Raw genomic sequence first — 16,123 nt, 5'->3', positions numbered from 1 at the left:
TTCTTCGACAGCTTTATAGTCTGGCACGGAGTGGCAGACAGTTTTTTTTTTTTTTCAATGAGTTAGTGCACTTGCTGATAATGTTAATTTATTATTAGTGCTCCTTTAATTACTTTAATAAGCTAGCAAACGGCCTTTAAGCTAACTGTTAACGCTCTGTTAAGTAATTGATTAACACACCGTTTGTTTTTGTTTTTTTGTTTTTTTTTTTTTGCGTTCAACCACATGCATTTCATGTTCGGTTACAAAAACCAGACTTCATTTTTATCCCACCAATAAATTGAGCCCCACTTTTAGGGCATTTTCGGACTATTCTAGTTTTTTAAAAATTTATTTTTAATATAATACATCAAAACAATTTAAAATCTTTAAAAAATATAATTGGACAGCACTCTACGCATACCTCAAATTACTGTAAAGCATCTTCTACTAGGTTTTTTTTGTTTTTTTTTTTATCAATGTTAAAAAGTTCAGAAATTCTTACGGTAAAAAATGTCCTCTCTCTGAATTTCTCTCATGAGTAACAGACACTTCCATATGGCGAGTTCCTATTAGCTAAGACTAGCATACATATCAGAACACAGGATTCCTCAATAAAAAGGCCTTAAAGACATACCACCGAACTCCATGTGTTCAACAACCACTGGTCTACTAGCACTGTCAAAATATTAATTTCCAAAAGAGCCCATACCACCTCATCGTTTTCTTCTTCAGTTCCTTTTCACCTTCCCTCTCCGATAGTAACTGCATTTCAAAAGGAAAACTCACCTTCACATACATAACATAACTTACAGCCCCGTCGATCTTCTTCGCCGGGAAGATTTTTTCTACATGGCGAGAGAGTTCGCAACATGCGTGGAGTACGGGTTGAGTCTTTCGAAGAGAATTTACTACGGAAAGGAAATGACCCCGGCGGCATCGGCAGCGATGACGCGGTCGATGTCATCGAAGTCATCGGAGTTGGCGGAGAGTTACTTGCCGACTGCGGTGATGGCTTATGCGGTGGTTCCGGAGCCGGAGCTGGTGGACAATCCAGACGTCCCTAGTTACCAGCCGTACGTTCATGGGCGGTGTGAGCCGCCGGCGTTGATACCATTGCAGATGCATGGAGCGGTGGCTATGGAGATTGATTGCTGTTTTGATCATGCAAACGTTTGTTTTAGCGGCGCGTGGCGCGTGCATTGTATTAAAGCGAGTAGGAAATGTGATGTCCGCATTGCCGTTCCCATGGGAGAGCAGGTAATATACTAATATATGCTGGTTTTTTTTGCTTATAATTTATCAATCAGTCCTACTGAATTTTATGTAATTGTCATTGAGAGCGAAATTAGATACTTTTTTCTTCGGGAAGATCAACTTTTTTTTTCATGGATATTAAAATTTGGAAAATTTATAGATTCATCACAAATGAGAAGCTAGAACCCAAGAACGATTGCATTATGGGTTGTCAGTTGAACAATTCACTGGATTTTCTTAAGAATTTGATACTCGGTCTGGGTTCAAATTTTGATCGTATATTCCTTACTGGAATTTACCAAGCAAGGGGTTCGATAAGTTGAAAAGTCAAATAAAAAAATGCTGCTGATGTTTCAAATTCCAAAGGGCTTAGGAATAGCAGATAGATTATGAGTTAATTACATATTCAAGCAAGATAATATACTCTCAATGTTTAATGAAACTTGTAAGCTGTTGTAGAAAACTTAATTATAACCTGCAAAATAATTTTTTTATATGGAATTTGAGGATTTTTAAATGATAAAATCAGTAAATTTTAACAAAAGAGAGAGAGAGAATGCATATTTATTCTTATTCTTTGTTTTTAGTTTTTATATGATAAATATTTTAAAATTCAGAATGTATTTTTTTATTCAATAGAAAAATGAGTGAATGAACATTTATTCTTATTCTTTGTTATTAGTTTTTAAAGAATAGAAATTATGAATTTTTACTTAGGCTATTTAAGAGGTATTTATAGACCTTGAACTTTATTGTTTTGCTGTAATGAAAAAGCTGGAGAGTTATTTTCTCTTAATAGTATTAATGATAAATAAATATCACTTACACAACATTAATGATGAATAAATGTGGTGGGTCATTTGGAGATTTTTATATACTTATAGGTATAGGAAGACAAATACCTAACATTAACATTTTATATTAACAGTTATTAGAATAAGTAAACGGAGTCTTATGGCCCAACATGGAGCTTATAATGATCTTCAGGCGATAGTTCTGGCTGTTTGCTAAATCCATGCTCAATTATGCTCAACAAACAACTAAGCCAAGAGTATTAGGTCTGGCATTTTACTAAAACCATACCCCTTTGGACTAGGCAGGTACCAAGCCCAAGAGTAGTTGGTCTTGCAGCTTTCCAGACCCTTATTTACTTGGACTCGGTACATAGCTGAGCCCATAAGCGTTGGGTCTAACGGCACGCGAGACCTATTACCAATTGGGCTTAGCAAACAACCAAGTTCAAGGTCGGTGGGTTTATAAAGTTGCTAGATTCATTTCCAATTAAATTTGGTGTGCAACCAAGCCTAAAGACGATAAATCTAGTAATTCGTTAGACCTATGCCAAATTAGACTCAACTTATAGCCACACTTAGGGATGCTAGATCTTGAAGCAAGTTTGATCCATGTCATCTAAACATGATATTTTATCAAATCTATAGAGGTTAGATATAGATGTAAGCAATCCCTACCCAATTATCAATTTTAATAGATTATCACCCATCTTTTGAATTTTTTAAACAATTACTTGGACTATTTATTTTTTATAATGACAATATATTTATCCATCAAATGGCATGATGGTGTTTGTGTTTGATTAATTTAGTGGGTTTTATAAATGATTGAGCTTAGAAAGAAGGTGATTTGATGATAAAAAAACAAAAAATAAAAAAGTCTTTATGATGTGATGCGTCATTTATGAATGGTACAGGAGCATATAATTGGAAAAGACACAAGACCTAACATATCTTATGTTTCTATTATTAGTCATTCATAGTATGTCCAAATTAGTAAACAGTGTAAAACTACACGCGCACTTACTTGACATGAATAACACGACTTGTTGCTGGCACCATTGCACAATGAAAAACATGTATGTACATATTGCATTATTATTTCCTTGAATCGTTACTCGTTTTTCTCGAATGTTTAAAATTAACTTCTTTTTAAGTTCTCAAGTAAAACATGATGTGGCTAACAGGGTTCACTTCTAGGTGTCGAGGTTGGTGTTCCCGGAAGATCTTATCATAGTCAGTTGATCCAAGCAGAAGATGCAAATGACAAAGAAAAAAAAGTAAGCAGAGGATGGAATGGGCGTTTAATAAAAGGCAGCATGTATAGTTTCGAAATTCCAGAGGTGATTTACCTAGTGCGTTTGATGCATAATTAATTCTGGTTATGGATTACGAATTGTTTCACATTGTTCTTGCTAAGATATATATCTGAATTCTGATTTTCTGTTTAGGTTGGAGGAGGGTCAACTTTCTCGATCAAGCTCACCTGGTCTCAAAAGTTGCTATATCACGAGGGTCAATTCAGTCTCAATGTACCATTTAGTTTTCCATCATTCGTCAATCCCATCGGCAAGAAGATTTCTAAGAGGGAAAAGATACTTTTGAGTGTGAACTCTGGTGTTGGTAAAGAAATTTTATGCAGGTGTGCTAGCCATGCTCTAAAGGTATGCCTTTCTTGTAGGGTTTAATGTTTCTATCAGCTTCTGGTAACAAGACAAAGGAAGTGAGATGGTGATTATGGTTTGACAGGAGCTAAGGCGTGAAGTTGGTAAAATGGGTTTCTTATATGATGCAGAAGTACTGACTTGGTCAAGTTCTGACTTCAGTTTTTCCTACAACGTAAGACCTTGAACCCCTGGCTGTTTTTTTCCCAGATATATTTGTTTCTAAAGTATTGCCATATGTATTTAATGGTCAGACAATGAATGTACAAAATGTGCAGTGAGCCATACCAACACTTATTGTGGTTGACTGCTGTGTTCACAGGTCCGCTCCAAGGATTTATTTGGTGGTGTGCTTTTGCAATCTCCATTCTTGCGAGATTTTGATGACAGACAAATGTTTTGCTGCTATCTATTTCCTGGAGACAACCAGAGCATGAAAGTTCGTTACCATATATTTTCTGCATGATTATTTGTTTTCTAAAGTATTTCATTCCAATAAAAGACAAGTGGTCTATAAGGATAATTTACTCTCTCTTTTTTTTTAAAAAAAAAAAAAACCCTTCATGCCAGAAGTTTTGCCGCGCAAATTACAGAGGACAGAATTTTTCTTGTCACTGGAACAATGGCGTGCCAAAAAGGAGGAGAATATGGCCACCAAAAGCTAATGAACTGGAAGTAAACTAATGAAGGCACAGAACACTGCTAATAGAAAAGAAAATGTTCTTGTTAGAGGAATACTTGCCTACTTTTGTTGTAGTTTCATTTTGGTGCCATATGAACTGAAAGGACCAAACACTCTTGTCTCTGAAGTCCAAACCAAGGCTTCATTATTAAAGTTTCAAATTTATGTGACTGTTCCTACTTCATGTTTGTGAATCTGTCAGGCTTTCAGGAAGGAAGTGGTATTCTTAATGGATATTAGTGGAAGCATGAAAGGGAATCCTTTCGAGAGTGCAAAGAATGGAATATTGTCATCTCTCCAGAAGCTCAACCCAGAAGATTCTTTCAACATTATAGCTTTCAATGTGGAGACCTACTTATTCTCATCATTAATGGAACAGGCAACTAAAGAAGCAATATTACAAGCTACTCAGTGGCTTAATGATAAATTAACTGCAGATGGTGGCACCGACATTTTAGCCCCCCTCAAACAGGTATTTCCTTTGTGTCACTATACGTCCTTTCAACCATGTTGAAATTGCTTTTGGCTCGGGTTTTTTGTGGCTTTGTAATCTAGTTCTCAACTAGTTTATGGAAACAAAGTAGCCAGCTCTGGCTTATGCACTGTCTGCCTCCCTCTCTATAAGTAACCATACGCCACGTAGAGCATGAAAATCACTACCTAGAGTCCTTCCTGCCCGATCCCATTTGCTCTTTTTTTCCTCCACTGGACATATTTTAGATGCTTCATTTTCCACTTTCACATCTCTAAACAAGATACTCATTTCAAGAATCTTACAGATTTTATTTTGTAACGTGTTATGTTTTAGGCTTTAAAGCTGTTGGCTGAAACTACTGATTCAATTCCTCTCATTTTCCTCATCACTGATGGGGCTGTTGAAGATGAAAGAGATATTTGCAATTTTGTCAAAGGTTCTCTCACAAGCGGGGGATCGATTTCTCTTCGCATAAGTACATTTGGTATAGGTAAGATTTTGTTGCTTCAGTTTTACCTTCAGTTGTTTGACTCCTATTGTCTTGATCTCTTTGATCTGTCATATCTGGAGTTGCCTATTATATACACTTAATGTCTGAATTGATGACTGAACACACATTTGCACGCGAGAACTTAGTGTTTCGATAGTCATATTTCAGCACATCAATTAGGGGAGTGGACGCTAGGCTTGTGTCCCAAGTAACACTTTCTTTGACTTCATTATATATCTTCTCATTCTTCTCAAAAAATGTCAGAATATTAAAATAAATTATATACTGCATCCTTACACCACTTCTTACCTTTTTATACAATTTGTTAAAGAACCTTATAAAATGAAAAAACTTCTCCAGGTACATATTGTAATCACTATTTCTTGCGAATGCTTGCACAAATTGGGAGGGGTCACTTTGATACAGCTTATGATGCAGGTTAGCTATATTTCAGTTGCTTTTTAGAAGGGGATTTATGGTGCAATAGGCCTTGTGTTTCAATACTGTGTAAAGTCAAGCAGGAAAGATTCTTATAAAGTCAATTTCTCTATTGCTCTTTTATTTGGCCAGATTCGGTTGATTTTCGAATGCAGAGATTATTCGCAACTGCTTCATCAATCATTCTAGCCAATATAACCGTTGATGCTTTGGAATCTCTAGACTCGCTTGAGGTGCTCTATTTAAGATAGTGAATATTGTTTTATGCTAATCCTGGCTTGAAAACGTTCATACTCTGTCTTAGCATAACCATGTTTCAACAGTGGAGGTTTTGATTCTCTCATCGCATTCAATTTTTCTGACTGTTTCTGACATAATGTCTTCTCCGAGTTCCTTGCAGTTGCTTCCGTTTTGCATCCCAGACCTCTCATGTGGATGCCCGTTGATTATATCTGGGAGGTATAGTGGAAACTTTCCAGACTCTGTCAAGCTAAGTGGCATCTTGGCAGACATGAGGAAGTTCACAATAGACATAAAAGCGCAAAAGGCAAAGGATCTGCCTGTTGATAGAGTAATATTTCTTCTGGACATAACATTATTTAATAAATATGCACTTAACATCACCTAGTAGTTGTAAGATAGATTATCAAAAAATAGCAATTGTTTAAAAATTGCATGATAAGAAAGTTGTTCCTGGAGCTTTCTTCTCTAACTATTCGTTACTAACTCTGCAGGTAGTTGCAAGGAGACAAATTGATTTACTCACAGCTAATGCATGGTTGTCAGGAAGTAAAGAACTGGAACAGAAGGTTTGCTACTGAATTTGCTAAGATTCTGATCATCAATAACACTATAAAAAAAAAAATTAAAGGGAACTAATGTTGTCAAGGACAGAGTGATTACGTTGGGAGAGGAAGAAACATGTTTGGGGCAAAGTTCTACTGGCTAGGTTGGCATGGATTGCGTGGTTGTGGTCATGTGTGTAACCATTGTTCCTTCTTGCAAACCTAATGCGTTTGATCTTCTTCATTGTAGGTTGCAAAAATGAGCATACAATCTGGGGTTCCATCTGAGTACACCCTCATGGTTTTACATCACACTCTTAGAGAAGAGAAAGCCTCAGAAACAATTCTGATACAGGATGTAAGCACTTGCCTAACTCCTAAAACTTATGCTTAAATTCTCGGAAGAATTTATTTACTTTCTCTCTTCTAAGTATACACAACAAGCAGACAAGTTTCTCAATTCGAATAACAAATGTGACGTCTATTATCCAGCATTTTTATCAAGCAGCGCCTGCACCCTGGCCTTTTTCTTGCATTACTCGATGACTCTTGTCTTAAACGGAAGCGTGCTTATGATTTCTTTATTTTTTTTTAAAATCTCAAATATTACTTAGGAGATTGTTTGCAAATCCTGAAGCTCGTCTGTTTAATTTCCTTTATATCTATGAAAACAGGTGTTCAACAAGATCTACCCCCTTAAGAAAATGGACTTACAGACGAAAATCATGTTGGGGAACCTATGCGTTGGCTTTGGCAACTTGAGTGCAACAGCTGAGAACATTCCTCCAGGAACTGAGGAGACAAAGTCATCTGATGCAACTGAGATGTTGTTCAATGCTGCTTCAAACTGCTGTAGCAGGGTGGTGGATCGCTGCTGTTGCATGTGCTTCATCCAAACTTGTTCATATATGAATAATCAATGCGCTATTGTCCTCTCCCAGATCTGTGCCGCCCTTGCTTGCTTTGAGTGCATGAACTGTTGTTTTGAGCTCTGCGAATGCGGGTAAACAAGTTCTTGTAAATGGTCGCTGAACAGTGCAGAGTGATACAAGAATGCAATGTTGTGTGTTTGTTATACTGCTGCGACTTCCTTTGTATATTATTAACTGCAAACCTTTTATATATATATATATATATTATATATATATATATATATATATTGCATGTAATGACTGAATGCTTTGTGAAATTCCTTATTTCGTTTGTTTCTGTCGTCATTTTTGTTTGATTTTAGATATTTCGTGCTCTTGTCTAAGGACTTTACAGCATCTCTTCGTGTCAGTAAAATCTAATCACATCCAAATGGTGGGTTTAAAGTTTTATTTTTTTCAACTTTTTTATTTAGGGTTTTAAAGCTTTAAAAATACTCCCGCCGTCTTGGTAAACAGAGAGTTTTATTAAATTTCTCTCACAAGTTTCTTGCACTAAATATTATGTCAATTTATATATTTTTTATTATATTTACTACACTATTCCTAATTAAATTTTAATGTATTTTTAAAAAATTTAAATTCGATTTTTAAAGAGTGGTAAAGTAGTAAAATTAGTTTTTTTTTTTTTACTTTATATATATATATATAAAGGGGCTATATTGGACAGAAGGAATAACATTTTATACCAGATTTTGTAATAGAAAAATAAAGTCCGAAAAAAAACTATAACTTTTTATTCAAATACAATATTTTTTCATAATTCAAACTTCTTGTCATTTTCCAGACTCCAGTAATCTAACTCCAAGAATTTGACAGCCCTGCAAACAATCATTTCATTGGTTTGTGGTAAGTAGATGTTATAGGACTTTGAATTTTAGCTATGGCCTACAAAGATTCTAAGTTCTGTTTTTTTATCCAACTTGTAGACCTATAGAATGTAAGAAAAACACAGGCAACCATATGTTTTCAGATTAACTTTGGTTCGCAGTCATACCATGTTTCAAATGGAGTTTTTTTTTTTTTTTTTTTTCTTGTAATGCTTTTGCTGGCAGTTTATTTAATAGAAATATTGCAGTGTTTATTGTCTCAGCCCAAAACTTTTTTGGCAGCCCTTTATCATAAAGAAAACAATTTGTCATCTCCATTATTCTCATGTTTTTCCTCTTCACAACTATATTCTGTTGAGGAGCTGGTGTTCAATGCCTCCAACTTCACAAAATTTGTTAAATTTTCTAGAGGCATATTCAGTTTCATTATTAGATCTTATCGCCGAAATTTTGCATCCACTTTAAGTTTCAACCCAAGCTTTAAACTTCTCAAAGATATCAGCAACCTCATATTAAAGTTTTACAAAATAAATCCAGCATATTCTTGTATAATCATCAAATAAAGGAATATAAAATTTATCATCATTAATATGATCCTAGCTATGTTATCAAATGATCCATTAGGAGTGTTCATGTGGGTCTATTTTAAGACCTAAAATGAAGTGGACCCAAGAAAAGTTCAATAGACTAAATCAAGAGGATTGGGTTAAAAATATTCAAATCTGTTTGTCTGGATCTATGTCTACTTCTTGAGTTATTAATAGAGCTACATAAAGAGTTTGGATACAATTCTAGTTGGGTTGGAAACTGGATAGTCATACCTTTCCATCAATATATAGTAGGTCTATTAGTTCATCCAGACAGGAAAAACTGAAGTGTTTGAAGTTGGATCTACAATCTGCCAGCAAAGTACAAAAACAAAAAAAACATTGTTTTCTTAAAAATTATGGATTTCGTTCACTATGAGAGTTCTTAATGCTATTGAAAACTTATGTGGAAGCCTTTAATTTATTTATTTTACAAGGATTTCATATCAAACGAGAAGAATTAATTGATTTGGAATTAATTCTTATTTTACAAGGCATCACACTTTTGTTTAACAAGGATTCTTCAACATTTTTTTTTTCTTAGGTATTTTTCACTATCATATGTGGCAAAGGGTGAAAAATAATCTTAGACTATTGTTTTATTTATTTTTTATTATTTTAAACCTAATTTTAATTAGTTTGGGCTTTATTTTAATTAGTGCATGTCTAACATATTATTTTTAAGGTTTCTATATAAATACTCTTATATAAGGATTTTTATTAGCTTATAAATTTTATTTACAAGTTAACGCATATTGTGATATCTTTTTTATTGAACTTGCAAACTCTTTGAATGATCAATCAATGTCTTACTATAGGCATAGAAAAGGGTGATCAATTGCATATAACTTTAGTTATTTAAAGTAAGGTTTTTATTAGGTCAAGTTGCAAACTTCTTCAAAACCTTAAATTATCAATCTAAGAGACAATTTTGCATCAGTCATTCAGTAATGATGTGTTTACAGGTCCCACAACATCTTTATGTAACAGTTGTATTTCTGTGTGGCTTTTCAGGCTTTTCTTTGTTGAAAATGAAACCTTGACAGTTTTTCATATTGACATAAAACACATATAGGAAGCTCTTCCTCTAATTCAAGCAAGATTTTAACTAGTTTGTTCTTTTTCATGAAGAGTGGAGCATAATGATGGAAATGCCCCAAACATTTATGCTAAAGCGCTGAATTGTTTTCTTTTTTGTGGATTGTAACTTGCTTTTCTTTATTCAAATCCAAGGCAAAGCTTTTGCCATTCATAAGGACTATAATCATTTATCTACCTCTCACATCTTTAATCACACAATTTTTTCCTTCGAATAACACTTTATAGCTTTTTTTTAAGCAATTGAGTGACACTTAACAAGTGTTGATTAATTTCAAGAGCATATAAAATATCAAAAATCAATTTCAAACTCATATGGCCTTCAGTTGCCATAGTTTCTTTGTCTTTTACTGCAATTCATTCTCCATTTCTAGTCCTCACTTTAGAAACAATAATTTTATCAAGTTCTTTAAAAAGCTTTTGATCAAAGGTCATATGGTTTGAATAACAAGCTTGCTTTTAATTACCTTTGATTTTCTTTGCTTCCTCTCCTTCTAATTTTTTATTTGTACAGGTGTTGGATTGTTTGGTAGAGGTGAAACTTCTTGCTCTTGTTCAACAGCTTCCAACATATCATTAGCATTAACATAGGGTATTTTTTTCGCTCTTTTAATCACACAGGTCCTCAAGAATATCACTTTGATACCAATCTGTTGGTATTTTTTAAAAATATTAAAGACAACTAGAGATTGATAATTGAATCGATCGAGAAGGCTTAATTTTATCGATCATTGTCTTGCAATTTATACATTACATCATAATAGAATCAAATTTACACACAAAATTTGCTAGTAAATCAGTTTGTTAAGCAAAGAAATAGCGATAAACATAACAATGCTATTAACTTACACTACTAAAAAAAAGGGTTAATAGCATCAGAAATTAGCAACAGATTAGTAACGGATTATATATATACTAATTTTTGAATATTAGCAACAGAAAATTGATTGCTAAAAAATAAATTAATATATTAAAAATCAGCAATATATTATCTGTTGCTAATATGGTGGTACACGGTTTACAGTCACTGTGTTGATAAAAAGTCATTGTGCTAATAAAATAATAATGAGAATAATTAATTGGTACATGTATATCTTGTAAAAAAACAAAAGAAAACCTCACACGGGAGGTGACAATTACTCCAACTCATAATCAGACAACTTTCATTTTCCAAATAAAGAACCTTAACCCCATCGATCTGTCCCTTTCTTTCTTTACCAAAAACCCACCCCATCTTCTATCACTTTCTCTTAAATTATTCTCCATGAATATGTAATTCCAAAACATCCTTTCCCAATAACCCCACTTTTGCTTCTTCTTTTTTTACTTCTTCTGTGCTAAGCTCTCAAGGAATCCATTTGCAAAGAACAATTTCATCTTGCAAGGAATACAATACAACAAATTAAGACATTTATAATTAGAAACCCACATTTGAGAGATTTTATTTGTAATTTAGAGATAATATATTTTATTTTATTAACTAATTTTATTGATGAGAATAATAATTTTGTTCGATTTTTTGCAAATTATTTGTTAAATATGGCTCTCATCACATGCTAATATTTTTAATTATTAATGTAATGTATTTCATTTTAAATTTATTAACTGGGTGAGGTATGAAAAACAAATATATAGAGAGAGGGGGGTTGAGCTTTGTGTTGAATAAAGCATGGAGAATGTTTCAATTGTACAGTTACATGCAATAATGATAAATGCAGGCTTAGAAACATTGTTTGCATATAGAGAATAATAGTGGTATAGCGGGCTTTATTATAATAGTTTAGGGTTTTGATTTGAAATCATTGCCAACCCATTATGTTAAAAGTAGGGATTGATGATAAATATTTGTATTTCTTCGAACACAAAAGGGTTCAAATAATCAAGAAATTCAAAGAAACTTCTACATTTATGATTGCTTTATTTTGGTAGCCTTTTGAGCGATTTTCATCCTTTATAGTGTTAAATTTCTAGATCTATGTTTGGTACTTCCAATAGAGTTAACATATTTTTAACTGGTTTTTGATGAAATTTTCAGTTTGTTTTTCAGTATATAGAATAACCCATTATATGACACCTAAAATGGCGAGATGTTTATTTATTTGCTTATATGTAGGATTAAAAACTTCATTTCAAGGAAAGAAGGATTATATAACATATTTCTTAACACTATTATTCTTACTCTTTTTTTTTTTTAATTTCATATTATTGAACCCATCATCACATCACATTACTTATTTGTATTTGGAGTTGTCAAGTTTATGGGTTATGCTTATGACTCCTCTAGATTTGTCAATGCAACTTAAAACTTTTTATTAATTTTGAAATTACAAAAGATCTAGATACATTTAATGATAATAATAATAATCCTTTTCTATTTTTACTTTTGCTTAAAGTCAATTACATTCTCTCATTGATTTTTATTATCTTTTGTTTTCAATTACATTCGCTTATGTTATATTTTATATGTAACAACATTATTATTAAATTTAGTCATTTCACTTACAAAATATTTAGATGTATTATTGTTAGTGACATGATATTTTATTGTAGTAGAGAATGCATTTTTGAGTGAGCTTTATCAATTTATGGATATTTCAATTCATTTTTTCATTTCATTGGTGTTCATCCAATTAGGTTTGCATCAAGTTTTTTTTTTTTTTTGTTTAATTAGATTACTAAAAACTTAGTTGGGCAAACACTTTCAAAATTATAATTAAAATAAAATGCAAATCAACTACACCTCACCGGATTAGTTGTAAAACACTAAGCTAAATCAAATCGTTGTTGATTACACTTGAGTATAATATATTTGTTCTCTGTAGTTCATGAGGTGGCAGGATTAATGTGTATTGTGTAGGAATAATTTGGATAGCATTGAAAGATTCATTACATCAATTTGGCATGCTTTATTATTTTATTATACAGTAATGTTGGTCAATAAAATCTAGTATATTTCACTACCAGTATATAGTCACGGTATATTGCTAATAACTCTCAATATTTTACACCGTAAATGGAACCTTATTTTCTAGAAGCAAGAAATCACATACACAACTTCTTGGATAGGCCTCTTATATAAAATCTATATGGGAGCAATGCATGAGATGAGAAGTTAACAACTAGGTATATAAGAAACTTCAAAATCATACGCACACATAAATTAATAGTTTAAAGTAAAAATTTATATATATTTTCAATAATTTAAAATTTTAATACAAACATTCATAATATCCATAGATCTTCATCAACCAACAATTAAAAAATTTAAAATAAATAATATATCGGTGTTTCATCTCAAACAAAAATATATCTCAATTGATAATTTTATTAACAATGCTTACACTGGATTTTTCTCAAATTCAGTAATATTTTAGTTAATGTTAAATTAAATCACATCTTATGATCTCTCAATTAGAGAACGTAAAAACAATTAGCGATAAAAGATGTATTGCAAGAGTTTTTCATTTATAACTTATAAGCTAGTTATTAATGAAGTTATTTTGATAATTTGTTATATAAAGTTTTAAATATAGATTAAGAAATATATTAAATAATATTCTAATTTTTTTTTTTTTCAATTATGTTAATTAGATTAATATGGACAATCGATCGTGGATGTATCATCGTCGTAAGGATTGTCATATTTGTCCGGAATTTATTATGGGTGTACGAAGATTTACCAATTTTGCATTTTCAATTGATGAAAATGTATTTGGAGGTAAAATTAGATGTCCTTGTGTTAGGTGCAAAAATCAAAAGTTTTTTATGGAAGGAGATATTTATAAGCACATGTTTTTAAGAGGATTTTTACCTGATTATGAAAATTAGACTATACATGGAGAGCCTTATGTTTCAGAACCAATAATTGCTAGACCTTCATCAATTGGGTGCAGTCATGTTGTGAATGATGTTTTTAAAGAAAATTCATATAGGAATATGGTTCTGCATGCAATGGGGGTTGGTGATGCATACTCTAATGATATGGGTTTTAGTCCTATGGTAGCAGAGGAACTTTCGAATTCAAAGGCAAATAAATTTTATAAATTACTTAAAGTTGTAAAGGAGTCTTTATGGGATGGGTGTACCAAGCAATCTAAATTATCTGCTTGTGTACACTTGCTTAATATGAAGTCAATTCTAAATTTGACTTAGATTGCCTTGAATAAATTTACTGAATTTACAAAAAGTTGCATGCCTAATAATGGAAATTTAGTTTTAAATTTCTATGATGCCAAGAAATTTATGAGGCCACTTGGACTTGGTTATGATAAATATGATGTGTGTCATAATTATTGTATGTTGTACTATAGGGTAGATGTAATGAAAAAAAATTATGACTTTTGTGGAAGTTTACGATACAAACCTAGAAATCCCACTAGTAAAGGTTCTAATAAGTCAGAGAAACAACTTCGATACTTTCCCTTGACACCAAGACTTTAAAGGCTATTCATGTCTCCATATCATGCCAAAAATATGACATGGCATCATTTTCATAGGTCAGATGATGGAGTTATGGTGCATCCATCTAACAGGGAGGCATGGAAGAAGTTTAATCAAGACCATTAAGACTTTGCATCAAATCTATGAAATATTCGGTTAGGATTATGCACTGATGGTTTTAGTCCATTTAACATGTCTTCAAATGTTTACTCTTGTTGGCCAATAATTGTGAGTGTTTATAATTTGCCTATTTGAAATTGTATGACCTGACCATTCATGTTTTTATCAATGATTATTCTTGGGCCGAAGATTATGGGCAAAAAGCTTGATGTTTTCCTACGACCATTAATTGATGAGTTGAAAAAGTTATGGCTTGATGGTGTTAATACCTATGATATATATAGGACGGAAATTTTTCAATTAAGGGCAGCTTTGATGTGGACCATTAGGGATTTTCCAACTGATGGTATGTTATCGGGTTGGAGTACTCGTGGCAAGTTGTCTTGTCCTTGTTGTATGGAGTATAGCAAAGCCTTTAGAAATATGTGGGGAAAATAACTTTTTTTTACTGTCATTGACGATTCCTACCTATAGATCACCCATATAAATATCAATTAGAAAAGTTTTTGAAAGGAGTAACATAATGACTCCCTCATTTACCTCGTTGATCTGGTTCAGAAATGTTATTTGAAGTGTCTAATTTTATAAAGGGGCATATTAGAAGTTCATCTCATAATGATAAAATTCTAGGCTTTGGTGTTAAACACAATTGGGTGAAGAAAAACATTTTCTGAGAGCTTCCATATTGGCATACAAATTTGATTCGTCATAATCTTGATGTCATGCACATTGAAAAAAATTTCTTTGACAATATTTTTTATACAGTAATGGATTGTCCTGATAGAAGCAAGGATAATGTAAAGGCTAGGTTGGATATTTAGTTGTATTGTAAGAAGCCTAACTTATATTTGTAACAAGATGCAAGTGGTCGGGTTTACAAACCTAAAGGCACTTATTATCTCTTCAAGAAACAACAACAACAACAACAACAACAACAACAACAAGTGTTGTTATGGATGAAAGAATTGTTCTTTCTTTATGGTTATGCTTCAAACATCTTACTGTGTGTAAAAGAGACACAATGTAAGGTTTCAGACATGAAAAGTCATGATTGCCATGTTTTTATGCAAAGACTTCTTCCAATTGCTTTTCAACCTTACTTGCCTATACCACTGTAGGAGTCCTTAACTGAATTGTCAGTATTTTTTCGATACATTAGTGCTATAAGTTTAAATATCCAACACATGGAGTTGTTGTAGATGAATATCATTGAAATTATTTGCAAACTTACAAGGATTTTTCCTCCATCCTTCTTTGACTCTATGGAACACTTGACAATACATTTACCTTATGAGGCAAAAGTCAGAGGACCCGTTCAATATCGATAAATGTATCCATTTGAACGGTATGTTTTCATGTCATATTATTTTTTATTCTTTTCCATTTTTTTTCTCAAACTAATTGATATCAATGATATAGGTATATGTTTTATTTGAAGAAAAAAGTGACCAATAAAGCTAAAGTTGAGGGTTCCATATGTGAAGCATATTTGATTGATGAAATTACCAAGTTTGCATCTTATTATTTTGGTGATGACGTACAAACAATACGGAATCGA

General features: G+C 32.5%; 1 protein-coding gene across 2 annotated transcripts; it reads left to right on the top strand.

The window, feature by feature from the left end:
* The first annotated feature begins 633 nt into the window (after positions 1-633).
* Positions 634-7,706, top strand: LOC118034847 (uncharacterized). 2 transcript variants are annotated; one of them, XR_004685095.2, is made up of 14 exons: positions 634-1,239; positions 3,215-3,370; positions 3,479-3,691; positions 3,777-3,866; positions 4,014-4,130; positions 4,576-4,845; positions 5,182-5,338; positions 5,699-5,776; positions 5,909-6,009; positions 6,177-6,347; positions 6,511-6,585; positions 6,671-6,725; positions 6,812-6,919; positions 7,236-7,378. XR_004685095.2 is itself a non-coding variant. In XM_035040271.2 (13 exons), exons 1-13 carry the CDS (start codon positions 832-834, stop codon positions 7,566-7,568), a joined length of 2,277 nt encoding a protein of 758 aa, XP_034896162.1. In that variant the 5' UTR covers positions 639-831; the 3' UTR covers positions 7,569-7,706. The 2 variants fall into 2 exon arrangements, 1 of the variants encoding a protein (XP_034896162.1); XM_035040271.2 differs by lacking the exon at positions 6,671-6,725 and having other exon boundaries at positions 639-1,239; positions 7,236-7,706.
* Positions 7,707-16,123: the final 8,417 nt, after the last annotated feature.

This window comes from Populus alba, chromosome 1, assembly GCF_005239225.2.
Source record: "Populus alba chromosome 1, ASM523922v2, whole genome shotgun sequence".
NCBI lineage: Eukaryota > Viridiplantae > Streptophyta > Magnoliopsida > Malpighiales > Salicaceae > Populus > Populus alba.
The sequence above is the reverse complement of the archived record's forward strand: the minus strand, read 5'-3'. Positions and strand labels throughout refer to the sequence as shown.

What these genes read in the sequence shown, in the direction of transcription:
- LOC118034847 (XM_035040271.2), top strand. Translation starts at nt 832, where the DNA reads ATGGCGAGAGAGTTCGCAACATGCGTGGAGTACGGGTTGAGTCTTTCG. An exon ending in GTGCTAGCCATGCTCTAAAG is followed by an intron (nt 3,692 to 3,776) that starts GTATGCCTTTCT and finishes ATGGTTTGACAG; the next exon opens with GAGCTAAGGCGTGAAGTTGG. An exon ending in AATCTCTAGACTCGCTTGAG is followed by an intron (nt 6,010 to 6,176) that starts GTGCTCTATTTA and finishes AGTTCCTTGCAG; the next exon opens with TTGCTTCCGTTTTGCATCCC.